This window comes from Vitis riparia, chromosome 3 (assembly GCF_004353265.1).
Source record: "Vitis riparia cultivar Riparia Gloire de Montpellier isolate 1030 chromosome 3, EGFV_Vit.rip_1.0, whole genome shotgun sequence".
Lineage (NCBI taxonomy): Eukaryota > Viridiplantae > Streptophyta > Magnoliopsida > Vitales > Vitaceae > Vitis > Vitis riparia.
Window position 1 is genome coordinate 18,785,318 of NC_048433.1, and position 18,032 is coordinate 18,803,349.

Below are 18,032 nucleotides of genomic sequence, written 5' to 3' on the forward strand. Positions count from 1 at the left end.
TTAGGTCTTAACCAAATAGTAGCCTGGGTGATTAGTGTTACCCCCCTTCAGCTCTCTTACAAGATGTGCATAAACTATATTCTAAGAAACAAATATCAGCTTATTAGGAGCCATATTTATGATATTCTTTAGACATGACCTTTATCACATGAAGGCTTGAAGATTGAGAATATGCTAAAAACCATTATTCCAAAATGACTTGCCATTTCTGTAGCAGATTAATGGTTTGCATCCATTTCGTCATCATGATTTTACTATGTATTCCTAGGCAAGACCTGTTTATTTTCTGTTTCCCAAACTTCTCAGATCTTTTAGTTGTCACATGTAGACTCTGAGAAAGAACTTTATGATCAGTTCTTGAGGCAATAGGGAATGATAATAAAAGTTTGGATTGATCTTGTAACTTGTCTTTCTGTCAATAAAGAAAAACTTGGACAACGTTTATAACATATCTGCTTATCCTCAAAATCCCAGTTCTCTGTTTATGAAGGAGCCTATAGGAATAGATGATTACTGAGAAAAGAATTGGGAAACACTTGCAATACAATCAATAAAAAACTAAATACAAACTTGAATAATACATGATTCAACTGTTTTTTTTCTTTCCTTTGCAAACCGGTGAGGGAAAAGAATGAAAACAAATTCCCTCACCAACTTCAAAACCTGGACTAGATGGTTTGTTTGCAAACAGGTGAGGGATGAGAATGAAAACAAATTCCCTGACCAACTTGAAAACCTGAACTAATAGCATACAAAACAAAGCCTCTCCAATCTGATGTGCATAAATTAAACCCCCCCAAAAAAAATTACTGAATAGAGGGACAACCGAAAAACCCCAAAAGTACAGCTAATATCCACTTTCCTGAGAATTACACCAATGGTGGCACACACCAGAGCTAATCCAAGATGAACTGAATGGTCAAGGCACAAGAAACCTCAGTGAGTATGGATCTCTGAGGATGATGAGGTTCAAGTAGATGTTTCTTTTAAAATGCTGGATATAGGGATAACACCAAAAATAAATCCCAAAACTATAGCTAATATCGCTTTCCAAGAATTATGCCAACGATCACGGACACCAAGGCTACACCCAGGATAAACTTAAGGGTCATGGCAGAAGAAACCTCATTGGCCTGAGCATGGATCTCTGAAGATGATGAGGTTTGAGGTGAAGTTCCTTCTGACTTTTTCTTGCTCTTCCTTCTTGATGGAGTTGAGGTAACTAACCCAATGTCTCTGGATTTTACCTCCATACCCTCAGATGGACTGCCTCCATCAGCCTGCATTGTGATTTAAATACAATCAGCCATTCAGATTACTGGTGAAAACCAATGTCACATGTGAAGATATATTCAAATCCTTGTGATATGCATATGCTTTGAATGTAGTTCCAGTTCCGCAAAACAGGGAGGAAAAAGTCTTGGAGAAATGAAGGGGTTTTCTGCTCATAATAATGATGAGAGATCTTGTACAAATTTTCAGGTAAAAACTGACCTTTTCTTTTGATTTAGCCTCAGCCAGCTGCAATTTCTGCTCAAGTTCCTTAACCTGGTTCTCTTTAAGTATGAGTTCTTGTTTCTTAGCTTCAAGCTCCTCAAGCAAATGCTTTGCTGCTGCCTCACGTTCCAACTCTTTTTGAGAATGAGTTTCCTTCTGTTTTGTTGGAAATTCAAACCCAAAAAAAAGAAAAAAAGAATCAACAATAATCTTTAAATCTCTTCTTGTATAAGATTTGCTACCTCTAACCATATATTCACAGATATTGTATTATTACAGTTTACTCCAATAACTCTACTCTTATACCTAGCTTAATATCAGATATCAGAAGTTTTAGCTTGGGTTTAAGCATGGCAGCAGTCTTATGGATTTTCCAAAACAAACATCTAGCAGGAAACATAGGGCATGAATCTTAACACATGCCTACCTGTTCGACAATGGATGTCTGAGCAAGATGTAGCTCTTTCTGAAGTTGTACTACTTGTTCACTTAAGGAGTCTCTATCTTGAACTTTACGTGCATGCTCCTCCAATTGAGTACTTAATTCTGCCTCTCTTCCAACAGCAGCTGCCCGAACGCTTTCAACCTACAGGCAGTTGAAATTGTAATCAGAATTGATAATTCAAATTCATTGTATTTTGGATAGCTTATTATTTTTTTTCTTTGACTAATTTAGATTCTGAAAATCACAATACCTCTTTCAATTGAGCCTCAGCTATCACTAATTGTTTCTCAAGCTCCTCCAAACGAGTTTGCAAGACAGTTTTTTCTGCAATTGAGGTGTGGGCAAGATGCAGCTCTTCCTGAAGTTGTACCACTTGTCCACTTAATATGTCCCTGTCATGAACTTTACGCACATGATCCTCCAATTGTGAATTTAATTCGGCCTCCCTTCCAGCTGCAGCTGCCTGGACAGTTTCAACCTACAGGCAGTTGAACTTGTAAGAATTGATACATGTTTGTTTTTTCTTATCAAATATAGTGGTCCTCAACATGATAAAATACCTCTTCTTTCAGTCGAGCCTCAGCTAAGGCCAATTGCTTTTCAAGCTCATCCAGACGAGTTTGTAACACAGATTTGTCTGCAATTTCGGCTTTGAGGTTTTCCATCTCAGCTTTTATAGCATCTTCATTTGCTTTCTGTTCTTTCAGTTGTCCTTCAAGCTGGATTATCACAGCCTGAAGTTCATTCTTGGCAGCTTGATAGGTTTCATTGAGTAGGTTGTTCTCTTCCATTACTGAAGATACCTGTGATTGTAGAATTGATATTCGGTCAGAACATTATGTGATAAAGCAATCACCAGATTATTGTTTACCAAGATATCCATAAAAAGTAGCTATATGTTAAGCAACATGACTGAAATCTTTTAGTGATGCAAACCTGTGATTGTAGTTTCTGCCCTTCAGTAGCAAGCTGCTGTCTCAAATCTTCAATTCCTTTCTTTGAAAATTGGAGCTGTTCAACTGTTTCGTCCTTCTCAGAAAATGCTGTTAAAAGTTTTTCTTGTAAATCGTTCATTTTGGATTCATATGCAGCCAGTTCCTGAGTAAGCTTCAAATTAGCCTCAGCGAGTCCTTCACTCTCTTTTTCAAAATGACCCAACTTTGTTTGCAATTCCTCAACAACACTTTCCAGATCTTTCAGTTTCAGGAGAGTCTGTTCCAGCTCTACTTTTCGGGTTTCAGAAATTGCAGATGCTTCATGAGCTTGTTCTTCATAAACTTTTATTTGGCTTTCAAGTGCAGTTAACTTCTCATTCAACTCTTTGGCCTCTGAATCTCTATGGGTGAATCTCTGAACAGCTTCTTCTAATTGGATCTCTGCTTCCTTGACTCGTTCTTCAGTTACAGACTGAAGTTCACAGGATCTTGAGTGCTGATCTGTTAATTCCACAATCGTATTCATGTGAGAAACAAGCTGGTGAGCAGTTGCTTCCTTTTCAGCAGAAGCAGAGTTTAGCTGTTCCTGAAGCTCATCAACCTTGCTCTTGAGTTCTATGTTTGTCTCTACTAACAGTTCATTCTCTGAAACAGACTGTGCAGCCTTACTTTCTGCTTCTGAGATCTTTACTTTCAGTTCCTCGTTTGTGCTTTGCAGAGCAGCCAGTTCGCCCAAACATCGCTCCAATTCTTCCTTCAGAGAGGTGGACTTTTCTGCTGTGTCAGCCGCCTGCAATTCATAAGTCTTTACTTGATCCTCATGACTTTTCAGTTTCTCGTACAGAGATTGTGCCTCAGAATCCCTGCTGCTGAGGCTTGCAATTGCTTCATTTAGTTTAAACTCTGAATCCCTCTTTAGGGTTTCGTGTAGTTCTTCAAGCTCTAAGCTTCTTGCAGTACTCTGCTCGATTATTCTTCCTTGTTGCTCCAATTGCTCCTCAGCAGACTTGAGCTTCTCCATTATCTCACTCTCTTTTACCCCTGCAGCCTTAAGATCGGTTTCAATGCTCTGTAACTTTTCTTGTGTCAGACTCAATTCATTTTGCAGTACTTGTAGAAGATTTTCTTTTTCAGCAAGCTTCTCACTGGTGCTACTCAGTGCTTCTTCCAGCCCTTTCTTCACTTCTATCGTAATGTTCAATCGTTCAGTGATATCCCTCTCTGTTTCACTAGCCAATTCCAGTGCTTTTTCCAGGCTTTTGGATTCAGCCCGGGAGGTCTGAAGCTCTGCTTCAATGTCAGATATCTGCTCCAAGTATTTCTTCGATGCTGCTTCTGCATCCCCACATTTCTTCTCTAATGTGGATATCTGTTCCTCGAGTTCCTGAATTCTATACTTCTCAGTTTCCAGTAATAGTTCCAACTCAGTCGCCTTTTTTGCAGCATCCTCTACTTTGGAATGAGACAACTGCATCAAATCTTCAAGCTCAAGGCTTCGCTGGTGGGTTATATTGGCTCGGTCCTCATGTTCAGTGCATTTTGCTGCAACGCTCTTCAACTCCAACTCAAGCTCAGATTTCTCCAATGATGACTGACTCAGGGCAGACTCCAGCTGAGTTATCTTATCCTCATATTCGTGCATTTGACCCTTCAGCTCTTTCTTCTCTTCCTCAACCTCTCTCAATGCAACACTGAGCTCAGACATTTTCTCAGAAAATTCCTTCAGTTCTCTCTCAGCCTCACTGCTTTGCAGCTCTACCAGATTTAGTTGTTGCTCCAGCTCTACATTCCTCTGTTCTGCCCCTATAAGCCGTGTCTCAAGCTCTCTAAGTTGTGCTTTGGCCTCTTCTGCTGCTACATTGGAAGCTTGGACCAGACCTTCAAGCTCAATACTCTTCTGAGTAGCAGTTGATGCAATTGTACCTGTTTCTTGGTGGAGCGCCTCTTGGGATTTGAGTTTCTCCTCCAGCTCTGCATTGTTTGCCAGAGCTTGAGATAGCAGAGAATCTGTCTTGCAGAAATTTTCATCCGACTGCTTCATCTTTGTCTCAAGATCATCACACAACTCCCGCATTCTTGCTGCATTACTCGCAAGGTCCGCCACAGCTGCTTCGAATGCCTCCTTTTCTTTTGTCACTTCTGCCAGCTCCTCCTGAGTCTTCGCAACCTCTGCCTCCTGGGTTTTCAACCAGACCTCAACAGATTCCCTCACGGTCACCTCCTCCTGGAGCTTCAGCTTCACCTCTTCCAACTCCAAGATCTTTGCTTCGAGATCAGCCTTTGTCTGGGAGAACAGATCCTCAAGAGCAGATTTATCCTCCTTTGCCTGAGCCTCAGAAGCCGACTTATCTTCCAGCTCTTGTCTCAGTTCATTTATCAGGGCTTCCTTTGAAGAGAGCTCTGCAACACTGGTCTTGAGTGCTTCTTCAACCTTCTGGTTCTCGGCTATCTTCTCATACAGGCCCTTGAGCTCCTCCTGCAGGAGAGCCATCTGATCTTCCATTTCTTTTGCGCTCAGTTTTGCCACTTCAAGCAGCCTCTCAAACTCCAATGCCTTCTGCGTCTCAGTTTCTGCATGTGAACCACTTTCCCTATGCAGTTCCTCAAACTTCTGAGCGTCACCTGCAGACACCTGCAGCTCGCTCTCGAGCTCCTCCATCTTCTTCCTTGAGCTCTCAAGCTCAAGGCTGAGATTATCAAATGCTTCCTTCACACCAATGAGCTCCTTGTGCTTCACTTCGTGGGCTTCCAACGCATCCTGTAGATTTTTCAACTCAATGCCATGTTTCTCCTCAACTTCCACAATCCGTTGATGCCAATTCTGATGACTAACTTCCAGTTCTTCACATTTCTTGCCGCTTTCCTCCAACTTCTCCTTTGTCAATGATACCTGGTCCGTCAACCGGCTGTTCTCAGATTCAGAATGCTTCAAAGCTCCCGCCAATCTCTCCAGCTCAAGCTCAAGCTCCTTCACCTTCTCCTGGGCTTCTAACAATTCTCTACTGGCAGCTGAATTACTTGAGCTTCTTTCAATTACAGAAGGGTTATCATCCTCTGCAGATGCTGGTTCGGGTTTATGTGAATCACCTTTCACATCGATCGATTCCTTCTCTACTTTTATGAACTCTCCATCCAGGGCGGTTTCCTCCTGATGCAAATCCCCATTTGTGACCTGTAATATGGGCTTTAGAATTAGCAAATCGCCTCACCCAATACCGGAAAAAGTTTAAAAAAGAAAAAGAAAAAGAAACATGTAGATTTTCTTATTGGTTACCTTAATTGGATCAGCTGTGTCGACTGCAATATTTTCGACGACCTTCAACACTGCAACTTCTGTGCTTCCTTGAGCTTCTTCTTCCATCTCAGACTGATCTGTTTCACCTTTACACGCTGTGTTTTACCGGAATCTGGTTCAGAACAAAGTACAAAATCACGTCAGAATCGTATCAGCCCAGAAAGCTGTTATCAAACAGAGCAGATCATAGAGGAATAACATCAGAAAAACAGGGATCTGATATTTCTAGTTGTATAAATGAATGTGATCTGGATTACTGCACTTGGTTCGGATTTGGAAATGGATTCAACCACCTTCATTGAGGTGAAGTCACATCCAAAAATTGGTGAGATTTCATCTTCTTAATTGGTGGCTAAAGAACATTCCAACCGATCAAAGTTTCTCTTTCTGGGTGATACTAGCCTGTCCCTCTACACTACACTTAAATACCGCGAAAAGTTCAAACTTAAATGCTTCGGTTACAAATTGTTTTCGCTAGAATGAAATTTTTTTATTTATTTAAAAATATATAATTAAATTATTTTCATTTCTACCATCAAACACTGATATTTGAAATAGTGCATAAATTCTCACTGACCTAATTTTTTTCCCCTTTTCTCTTTGTTTTTAATATTTGGTTCTATATATAAAAATAAAAATTATGTTTGGCAAGTGAAACAAGATTGAAGAATATTCTTTTTCTTTTTTTCTTTTTTGAATGTGCAATTACTTTAAAATATAAATAATCTAAATATAAATATATTCATTGTTTTATTGTTTTTAAATGATAATAATAAAAATAAATAAATAGTAAGTAAAAAAACAGTGAATCCCATTAGTGTAAAATGATTGTTGGAAAAAGGACAAAACGAACACTGGCTTGTAGAAATCAGCTATTTTTTTGGCCCATGGGATATGATTTGAAACTGGACCTTTATTTTTTAAGGGTCCCACATACTTTTCCATCAAACTAGCTGTAGAATATGACACATTCATTTCCTTATATATATATATATATATAGAGGTTTTTTGAATTAAAAATCAATTCATAGAAACCCATCAAATGATAGATCCGAATCAAACACCCTAAATTGATGAAGAAGAGTTCTCTTTCAGACACTGGCAGAAAGGGCCCTCCTCCAAGACCAAATCCACAAGCAAATGCGTTAATTTTATTGTTTTTAGCCAAAAAGAAATCAAATAAATAAAGGCAAATTTCGGGCAAGGAAGAAAGCCAAAAAGGAGTCTAGTAGTAGGCCCACAAAGGTAGGCACAACATTTTTAGAATTCAAATTCACCACTTGACAGCTCAATACCATCCACTTTTTCTCATTTCATTGTTTTTGTAAAAGAAAACTGCTTTAATTACCATACAATGTGTGGATTGTTGCGGTGAAATTTTGTCATAATTATACACGAAGACAAATTTAATGGAAGAAGGGTAAATTTGAATAATATAAATAATCAAATTCAAAAATATTTGCAATAAAACTCCAAATTCATCATTACATCACATAAAATAAAGGAATTAAAGTAAAATAAAATAAAATATTTTTCAAAAAATCCAGAGAAAATGGATCGTTTAGTGGTTGGTGGAGTAGAAAACAGAGCAAAGTTGATCTGCACAGCTCTCCTTCAGAGTTGAAAAAAAGTAATAATAATAATTCATTCGTAAACGACCAAAAGTGATCTGATCAACCCGAAAACACGGATCAAACGCGAGAGAAAGATCGAAAAAGGATTGAAAATCCTTTGAATAAAATTTGACGGATCGCAGCAAACAAACAGAAACCAAAAGCTAAATATCAATCCGATCAGCAGAAAACAACACATATCCGAATTCGATTCTCCTCCGATTCCAAAACCGCTGATCAAACATCATCAAATTCAAAGAAATACAAATAAACAAAAAAAAAATACAAATAAACAAACCATCAATCAATCAATCGATCATCAACAGAAACTAAGTGATAACTCTACTTTGAAAATCACATGATAGATCAAAGGAAAACAGAAAGGAAAGTAAAGATTAAAGGACTTGCCTGAGAGTAGATGGTGGAAGAAGGAATTGTGTTTTTGAGAATTTTTTTCTTGGGAGAGGAATGGAATGAAGGAGAGAGAGAAGTAGGAGTTTATATGTCATAAGGGTGGTGGTGTGGCCAGTAGAACAAGAGGCGATTTTCTGTGTTCTTTACTTCTTTTTTCCACTTTTGCCCTCCTTTTTAAGCTAAATTGCGATTTCGGACTAGGTTAAAGGGACAAGAAAATCGAAATATAATTTTTAGACAAAAATATCCTTAAATAATTTTTTTGATTTGTATCTTTTTTTTAAATAAAATAGGATAAAACGGTAAAAATGGGGTTATAGAATACATGTAATTTTTTTGGATATGTTTTTTTTTTTATTAAAATGAAAATAAATAAATAAATAAGGGAAAATAAATATAGGATAAATTGAAAATTATTTAATTGGATTTTGTAATTATAAATTTGATCAATTTTAATTAAGATAAATGTTTTAAAAGGGAGCCTTGCTTAAATTGACTAGAGATATTTGATAAAACTTAATACTTATTACTTAATTCTTAAGTTGATGTTAAGTTAAATTATATTTTAATTATTAAATTAAAATTTATTATTTAATTCTTACTTTTAAGTGTTAAGGTTGTTAAATAAAATTAACTTAAAACTTATTATAAATCATTAAATTCATATATTTATCCTTATAAATTATAATTAGAGCAAAAAAAATTAGTAATAGTGGAGGTCATGGAATAGCAAAAGAGAGCATGAAGGTAATTATGGCAAATGGGATAAAAATGCAAAATAAAAATATGAATTTAAAAATAAGTTAATTATTTTTACTTATTACTTAAAATTATTTTTTACTTTAAGTCATATTATTAAATTATCTTATTAAACATACTTAATTTATTTAATAACTTAAATTAAATTATTAAGTTACTTTAAGTTATTAGGTTGGTTTACCAAACATCCACTAAGTTAAAGCCATTTTTTCGATAAAATTATTTTTTGTTTTTAATTTTAATTTGAAATTGAAGTTGAAATTATAAATTATAATTTTTAATAAGAGATTTGTTTAAGAGAAGCTAAAAAACACTTTTTCATTTCATTAAGATGTTATTTGAAATAATATTTTGCTTTTGCTTAATTAGATCCAAATGACAAAGAGTTCATTTGATAATGATTCTAAATGTGTAGTGCTTTTGTTAGTAGTGCTTTTATTAGAAATGTCTTTAAATAAATTGCTTATATAATAAAAAATATTTTTTACTATTTTTTCATAATATATTTAAAAAATAAAATTAAAAAAATCTCTTGCTAAGTGATTGTTTAAGAATTACTTCAAATGATTTTTTAATTTTTTGAAATTGATTTTAAAAAAATTCAAATAGTTAATTTTGTGTAAGACAACACTTTTAAATTTTTTAAAAAAGGGTCACAGGTAAGCATGAAGTAAAAGTTATGAGATTATTTGGAAATTGGTCTTTGAAACATGTTTATATTTTTTAGAATAGAGAAGAGTTTTATGATATCTCATATCGAATAGGAGAAGAAGTTCATAACTCTATATATGTAACAAGTTATTCTTAGAGTATGTTTAATAGTAATTTAAATGTAAAAAATGTTTTTTTTTTTTTTAAAAAAAATGACATGTTTGATAAAATTTATGAAATACTTTAAAAACTCTGAAATATTACTTAGAGTGTATTTAATAGTAATTTTAGGAAGTGTTTTTATAATTTCTAATGCTTAAAATTTTTTATTTTTCAAGTATTAAAAATATTAGAAACACTTTATAAAATTATTGTCAAACACATTTTTTATAGTATTTATAAGAGAAACACACATGAGCAAAAATTCTGACTAAAAACATTATCAAATACACTCTTAATTATGTAAATATATTTGAAACCATAAAGATCCATTACACATAGAGTAAACTTTAAAAATTATCTAATGAGATGCAAAAAGTCTTATTTAACTTAAAATGGTGGGTTTAACTTTTTAAAAGTGATTCCAAACAAAGCTCTAATAGTAACTTGTTTGGTAGCATATTTATGAGTAATAATTTTTTGGGTGGGAAAATTTTCTAATAAAATGGAAACTTCCAATTATGGGTATTGGGAAGTTAATTTTGATGGTATTTCAATTATTATAATATTGAACTAATTTTAGGTACTATTATTAAATCAAATGGTAACATATTTGGTATAGTAGTTGAGCACATGCCATTTTTGGGAAAGATTATTTTTGGCTATTAGGTATGTAATCCTAATTCTTAATCTATGAAAGAAGATTTTGAGATTATTCTTGAAATTGTGTCTTCAAAATATGATTTTATTTTTGTTAAATTAGTTAAATTTATGTCTCATACAAACTACCGTAAATTTGGTAATAATTTTAAAAATGACATTTTTTAAATGTTATTTTTAAAATTTGTTGTATGTTTGTAAAATTATTCGAATTGTTGAAACTATACGTGTATTTGACAGTATTTTTACTCAAAATATTTTTAGTGAAAGTGTTTTCTTTGAAAGTAATTTTAAGATAATCACCTATCAAGTGTTTCTTAAAACACTATTAATGATTTTTCAATATTACTAATGAATTTTCATATTTTTAAAAGTGTTTTCTAAAATTTGTCAAATATTTAATTTTTTTTAAAAAAATATTTTTAATGCTAAAAACGTTTCCTAAAATCACTATCAAACAAACTTTAAGAGTTTTAGGAAGTATTTTTAGCTTAAAAAGTGTTTTTGGGCAAAAAAAAAAAATTAAGTCTGTTTGGTAATTGTTTTAAAAAACAATTATAAAAAATTGGTTTTTAGAATAGTTTTTTAAAACAGTTTTTTGATGTTTTACAAAACAAAAGTCTGTTTAGAAACCTAAAATGTTTTTAACCTATTTTTAATATATTTTAAAAATAATTTTTATATCTAGTATTTTATTTTTAATTATTCTACATGTTTGTATAATTATTTTTTTAAAACTATTCTAAAAAATTAAGTAAAAACAATATAAAATAAGTAAAAGATGTTCCTTGAAAATACTCAATTTTTTGTTCTTAAGAACAAAAAACAAAAAATAGTTTTTAATTATCAAACTTGTTTACCTAGTTTTTGTTCTGTAAAATAGAAAATTATTCTTGAAAACAGTTACTAAATATACCTCTTTGTGTTTCATAAAATTTAGTAAACACTTAAAAAAATATGAAAAATCATTTCTATACTTTGAAAAATTACTTGTAGTGTCTTTTGGAGAAACAATTGATAGATGATTTTGCTAAAAATATTTCATGAGAAAACACTTTTAGTAAAAACATTGTCAAATCAACTTTAAATTATGAAGAAAAAAAACTAAAACCAAACTAGTAATAAATTTAATTACAAAAATAAATTATGAATAACCATTACTAGTTAATATAGGAAAATATGTTTTGTTTGAATCTTTACACATAGAAATAAAAATAGAAATATAACTAAAAGGATAAAAATATAAAAATACAAATAGAATTCGAATAATAAGTGGGAGATTAAAAATTAAGAATTCACTCAAATTAAAGCATTATTTAAAGAAATAAATGGATTATTATATCAAATTCTTTTTGTTTTTCCCTTTTATTATATACAGGAATCTATTAGATTAAAAAAAGAAAAAAATCGTTGTACCTATCATTAGAACAATGGTGGAAAATAAGTTGTCATTAATAATTTACTTTAATGAAAATCCAAATTTAGTAGAATTTCATCCTTTTTGAAAGAAATTGAAACTTAAAAATTCTTGGACTAAATTGTTTAAAATCATTCCTTCAATTCTAAACACTCTCAATGTAAGGATTTCAAATCAATTCTTTTCTTTTCCCATCTAAATTCCTCTATTCCAAACATGGTGCAAGAGAGATGAGTTTTGAAGTTTAATTTTTAATAAAACAATTTACCATTTTTTATTTATTTTTATAAGTAATTAATTTTCAATGAAAGAGCAAAATAATTTAGTTATTTTAAAATATGATACTTATGACAATATTCTCATGTCTGTTATTATTATTGTTATGACGCTTTCTTCAATCTATATATCGATATCGTTTTATTTTCTTTTAAAAGGTTTTGAAAGAAATTAAGATGTTTTGCATTTCATCGAATGATATATTTTTTTTTTATAATATATTGAAAAGATGTTGTTATATTTTTTTTTATAATATATTGAAAAGATGTTGTTATATTTTTTTTTATAATATATTGAAAAGATGTTGTTAATCAAGAGGTGTCGTGTATACACTCCGAGTCCACTTTTGTCTCATTACTTTATATTTACCATTCATTTGAATAATTCAAATTCAAAATTCAATATGATACCGACTCATATAGGAGGTTTTTCCAAAATCAAATCAACTCATTGATTTAAAAAAGAAAATAGAAAATTTTAAAAAAATGCTACCACTTATTATTTTATTTCAACGTGTTAAGCAAGTATGAATTTCATTTTCATTTAATATTATTTTTAAATATAGATATATTGGTTCATTGACCAAAGGTGATGCGTGCAACACATTCTTGTGTTATACTTATGAAAGAAGCATAATAAATAAATACTAATAATTAAATAAAGAGAATTATTTGTCAAATTGTCTCAGGTACTTTTTAATAAACATAGAGCATATTATTTAATTTTTATAAAATAAAAAAAAATTTATATTGCTTGAAGTTGTTAACTAAATTACGCATATATGCGAATAGAAAATAAAGAAGAACACTAGATTTTTAATATAGTTCGATAATCAATATGATTTTTACGTCTATGGAGTATAATAATATTCAATAATTCGCTAATCAAAGGAAAAAATAGAGTACAATAGTGAAGCTTTAAAAAAAAACCTTCATAATTATGATTGTAGCATTTGAAAAAACCCTAAAATATAAAAATGTTTAATATATATAATAGGGATAAACTCGTCATTCATCATATAAAAAAAATTCTTCAAGGGACACTACCCCTTTCAATCTCGGGAGTCGAACTGTAACAAAACTGAGTCATAGTTTACAATCCAATAAAAAATATAATTTATTAAAATACTTAAAAGTCCTAAGCATTTTGACTTGCAAATAAATAATAAAATTAAAAAATATTTTATTGTTAAGTTATCTTAGAATTTATAAATTATTTTAAACCCATTTCAATTATTTTTTCCTTCGTAAAAATTAAATAATTTAAAAATATATAAATTTCTATCTAATTTTGATTATATCTTATTTTCTTAATTTTTTTTAATTGGTATTTTCACACACTAAACATAGCCACATACCCTTAATTTTGTATAAAATTACAGTTTTACTATTGAACCCCGAGAAAAATTTTCTCGTTAAAAGGGACTTAATTATTTGGATTGCCAAAAAGAAAAATGGAGTTATATTGCAAAAGAAGAAAAAAGAAAAAATAGAAAGGTATGAAAGATATTAGATGGGGTGGGTGAGGGGTGTTTGGTAAATGAGAAAGTGAGGAAAATAAAACTTTTAAGTGTGGGAGCAGCCCTGGCGACCGACCAAACCGCCCTTCTAGGCTTGCAAAGGTGACGACGGTGTCCCATTCGAAAAAGACATTCACTCTTTCTCTTTTTGTATCAATTTTTATTCTTTCTTTTTGTGTTTTATTTTCCTTTATTTTTTTAAAAAATTAATTTTTATTTATTTAAAGTCCCCCTAAATGTTTATTTATTTCCATGCCTTCCTCTTCCTCTCAAATTTCATTTTTGTCACGCCCCTCCATAAAATAAATTTAGTTTTTATTTTTATTTCAAGGGAGAATCAAACCTGTCATGCCTTGGTGGCTCTGCAGGCCTTTTAGAATTTCATGGTGCTTTAATTATTATTTTTTGTTTTTTATTTTTTATTTTTTATTTTTTAATTTGTGTTGTTAGCAATGACTTGGCACAACATTTTAAATTATTTTCAACAATTTGTACCTTCAAATGGTAATAATCATACCATTTTTGGAATCCAAAGCCCTTGGAAAATAACCCAATTTTAAAAATTTTAAAAAGGTTGGAATCTTCGAAAATAGTTTTTTGCTCTTAAGAAAAAAATAAATAGAAAACATGTTTCATAACTAAAATATTATTTTTTATTTTTAAAAATAGTAAATAATGTGTTTTCATATAATATTTTTTAGTTATTTTAAAAAATAATTATACAAATATGTAAAATAATTAAAAGTAAAATAATAGATATAAAAATTATTTTTAAAAATATTTCAAATTTTCAAATAGATTTTTATTTTACAAAACATTAAAAAATTGTTTTCAAAACTTATTCTTAAAAATTGTTTTTCAAAACAGTGTTTAAAAATAGTTACTAAATAAGTCTTGAATTTTTATTTATTTTTAATCTAGAAGTCCAATATGCTATTAAAATAGTCAAAATTGAAATGCTTTGATTCATAATCTGTCCTATTCTCCTCCCAATGACCTAAAATTTGGACCAATTTTTACTCTCTTTTTTCTTTTTAATTTGATAAAATATTAAGACTTTTCTTTAATTATTTGAAAGGGAGTTGTTGCATGGACTCTTTCTTGGTTAGGAATTTTGAATTTGAAAATTTTCTATTTTTTTGTTATTATTTTAAGAAAGTGGTCAAAAATAGAAGGAAAAAAAAATTAAGACCATTTTCTAATCATAAATTCTGTAAAATACTTCTAAACTAATTCATAATCTTAAACATTAAAGGTTAAAATTGATTTTAAAATATTTTAATTTTATTTATTTCTACAAATGCAATAAAATAGATTTATTTTAATCTTATTTATTTTTAGAAATACCATAAATGGATTTATTTTAAATAAAATGTATATTTTTAATTTATTTCTAGAAATGCCATAAACTTGTTTCCAAAAGTATTTAAAGCCTCTTGAGTGCAAAATAAGCCACTGATTGAAAATAGCCTTTTATTTTTGGATTTATCTAGAAGTTCAAAATTATAATTAATTTATAATTTTTAAATAATAATATTAATATTTTAAATTTTTTTGTGAAATAACTTATTGCATAAGTTATAATAGAGCTTGTACGAGAATTAATATTTTTCACAACTTCTATATTACGCTCTTTTTTAAATAATAAGTTATTTATTCTTGGTGCAAATATTATGTACTTATTTTTAATACAAAAGTTAGAAAATATTTTCAATATCTTTTTAAATTGATTCTCTGAAGACTTTACAAAAATCTATTATCAACAAACTATTTTAATAAAAGACTTGTCAATAAATTTTTTTTTTTAAAACGAAATAAAAAACCATTTTGAGATACTTATGATATGTTTGGTAATTATTTTTGAAAATAATTTTGAAAAAAAAATTTTAAAAATAGTTTTTGAAAATTATTATTTTATGTTTTGTAAAACAAAAATCTATTTAAAAATTTAAAAATGTTTTTAAATTGTGTTTTTAATATTTTTTAAATATATTTTAAAAATAATTTTTATATATGATATTTTATTTTTAATCATTCTATATATTTATATAATTATTTTTTAAAACAACCCTTAGAAAACAAAAAAATAATAATTAAAAAAATGTTCTAAAAAACCTTTGTTTTCTGCTCTTAAAAATAAAAAAGATTTTTGATGTCAAACACTTTTGCCTATTTTTTTTGTTCTGGAAATCAAAAAACTATTCTTTCCCATACAGACCTTAATCTCTATCTCTCTATAAGAAATCTTCTAAAAGTTGGAAAAATCCCGTACTTTTATTTTTTTAGTTTATAAATTTCCATGTTAAACAACTATAGTAATGAAAATAAAACTTAACCACAATTTTAAATTCTCAACTTTAACCTTTAACCTAATACAAAAATGAAAATTTCTTATTTTTAAAATCAATTTTTAGAAATCCATTTTTTAAAATAGTTGTCAATTATTTTAAGGAACAAAATTTTATTAAAAAAATGAAATATGAAAAATAATTTTCTACACTTATTCTTGATGAAGATAATGTTTACTCATACAATGTAAAAGTTCTTAAAATATTTTTCATATTTTAAATTTTTATTTAGAATATTTTATCAAAAAACAATTTAAAACACCTAAAATATATTCTTAAAAACAATATATTTGAATAATAAATTTTCAAAAAGTTATTTTGATTCGAAAGTTTGTTAAACATGTTTTTTAATTTTTTTTAAATATGAAAATATGAAATATTGACATTAGATGAAAATATTTTAAAATAATGTGGGAAAATACATAATAAGAGAATTATAAGGGATTAAATAGATATTTCACAAAAAAATAGTCCTAACTTTTTTTTTTTTGTTTGACGAGGCACACAACTTCTAAATAAGACTAAATCATCGCCGGCCAAATGAAGGGTTCAAAGTTGACTCCCACCGTCAGGACTAACTCGCCGCTGTCCATTTGGTGTTTGACCAGCTGTTTAGACTTTTAATTCTTCTCTGAGTAATCGTCAATAATCGGTCGGCTTTTGAAAACAGCAGCGTCTAACTGCCATTCTTGCCAACCTTCCTTCTAGAGCCTTCCAAATTATTATTATATTTTTTTTAAAAAAAATTTAAATGTTTAATAATGCTTAATAATATTAAGTATTAAATTATTTGTTTTTATAATATTTTATTTCCATTAAACATTAAAAAATTAACAAAAATCAATATATGACTTTTTTCATTTAAAAAAAATATTTTGATATTTTTTATTCAATCTAAATTTATAATAAGTCATAAATAAATAAAAAAAGTAAAAAATCAAATAACATAAATATTGTAAACAAATTACTTTGAACAAAAACTTAAAAAAACAAATATTCTTTTAATTTATAAGTTTTCATTTAGTTTCTTTCTTTATTTTTAATAAAAAAATTGCAAAAAATATATATTATTCATAAGAATTAAATTGAAATACGAGATACGAGTGAATGTACAACAATGATTTTTCGTAAATATAGAAGTGATTTTAATATGTAGCACTTTTTTAAGGAGAATCACTTGTATTGTGTTTGATTAATTTTAAGAAAATGCTAAGGGAATCAAAAAATGTTAAGAAGAAATTTTTCCGTATGTAGTTTTATTATAAAAATATATATATGAAAAAATTAAATATAATTAACTAATTAAAATTTTATGTTTTTTAAAATTATTTAATTTTTATAGAAGAGTGAAAACAAATTAATAAATTATAAAATATAAAAATAATTTATTAATTATAAATCTATTTTTTATTTTTCTCAATTTTTTTTCAAGAGTGAAAATAAATTAATAAATTATAACATATAAAATTAATTTATTAATTCTAAATCTATTTTTCATTTTATTTTTCATTTTTTTTCTTTATTTTTTTTCCATCACATTTTTCCAACTTTTTTAAAGAACCGGACATAAGTTAAATGTTTGGATATGAGTGCGAAAAACCTTTGATAGTAACATATTATATAATAAAAGGTTGATTTTTTTTTTTAAAATAAATAAATCCACCAAATGATTAGTAAAAAATCACTTGAAATGATTTTTAAATTTTTCAAAAAAAAAAAAAAGTTCAAACATTTGATTTATGCGAAAAAAACACTTTTAAGTATTAATTAGTATTTCCAATCCTCTCAAAATTACTCTCATACTCTAAGAATCCTTGAAATGATTTTCTAAAATTTTAAAAAAAAATTCTCAAACACTTAACTTGTGTTTGATAGTAATTCTAAGAAACATTTTAATTTTTTTCACACTTAAATGATAAAAAATTTTAAGTGTTAGAAATATTTTTTAGAATCACTATCAGACATGGTTTTAAAGTGCATTTCAAAGTGTTTTTACTTAAAAACATTTTATTGAAATTTTTTTCTTTGAAAGTGTTTTTAGGAG

At 28.9% G+C, this 18,032-nt stretch overlaps 1 protein-coding gene across 2 annotated transcripts; it reads right to left on the minus strand.

Moving 5' to 3' along the window:
* Positions 1-578: 578 nt before the first annotated feature.
* LOC117911371 (myosin-11) lies at positions 579-8,275 on the minus strand. Of its 2 annotated transcripts, XM_034825717.1 has the most exons (8): positions 8,194-8,275; positions 6,152-6,284; positions 2,879-6,049; positions 2,503-2,745; positions 2,193-2,420; positions 1,925-2,083; positions 1,495-1,653; positions 579-1,280 (listed from the first exon to the last, which is right to left on the minus strand). In XM_034825717.1, the coding sequence occupies exons 2-8, from the start codon at positions 6,236-6,238 to the stop codon at positions 1,038-1,040; spliced, it is 4,290 nt and encodes a 1,429-aa protein (XP_034681608.1). In that variant the 5' UTR covers positions 6,239-6,284; positions 8,194-8,275; the 3' UTR covers positions 579-1,037. The 2 variants fall into 2 exon arrangements, with proteins under 2 accessions (XP_034681608.1, XP_034681609.1); XM_034825718.1 differs by lacking the exon at positions 2,193-2,420.
* Positions 8,276-18,032: the final 9,757 nt, after the last annotated feature.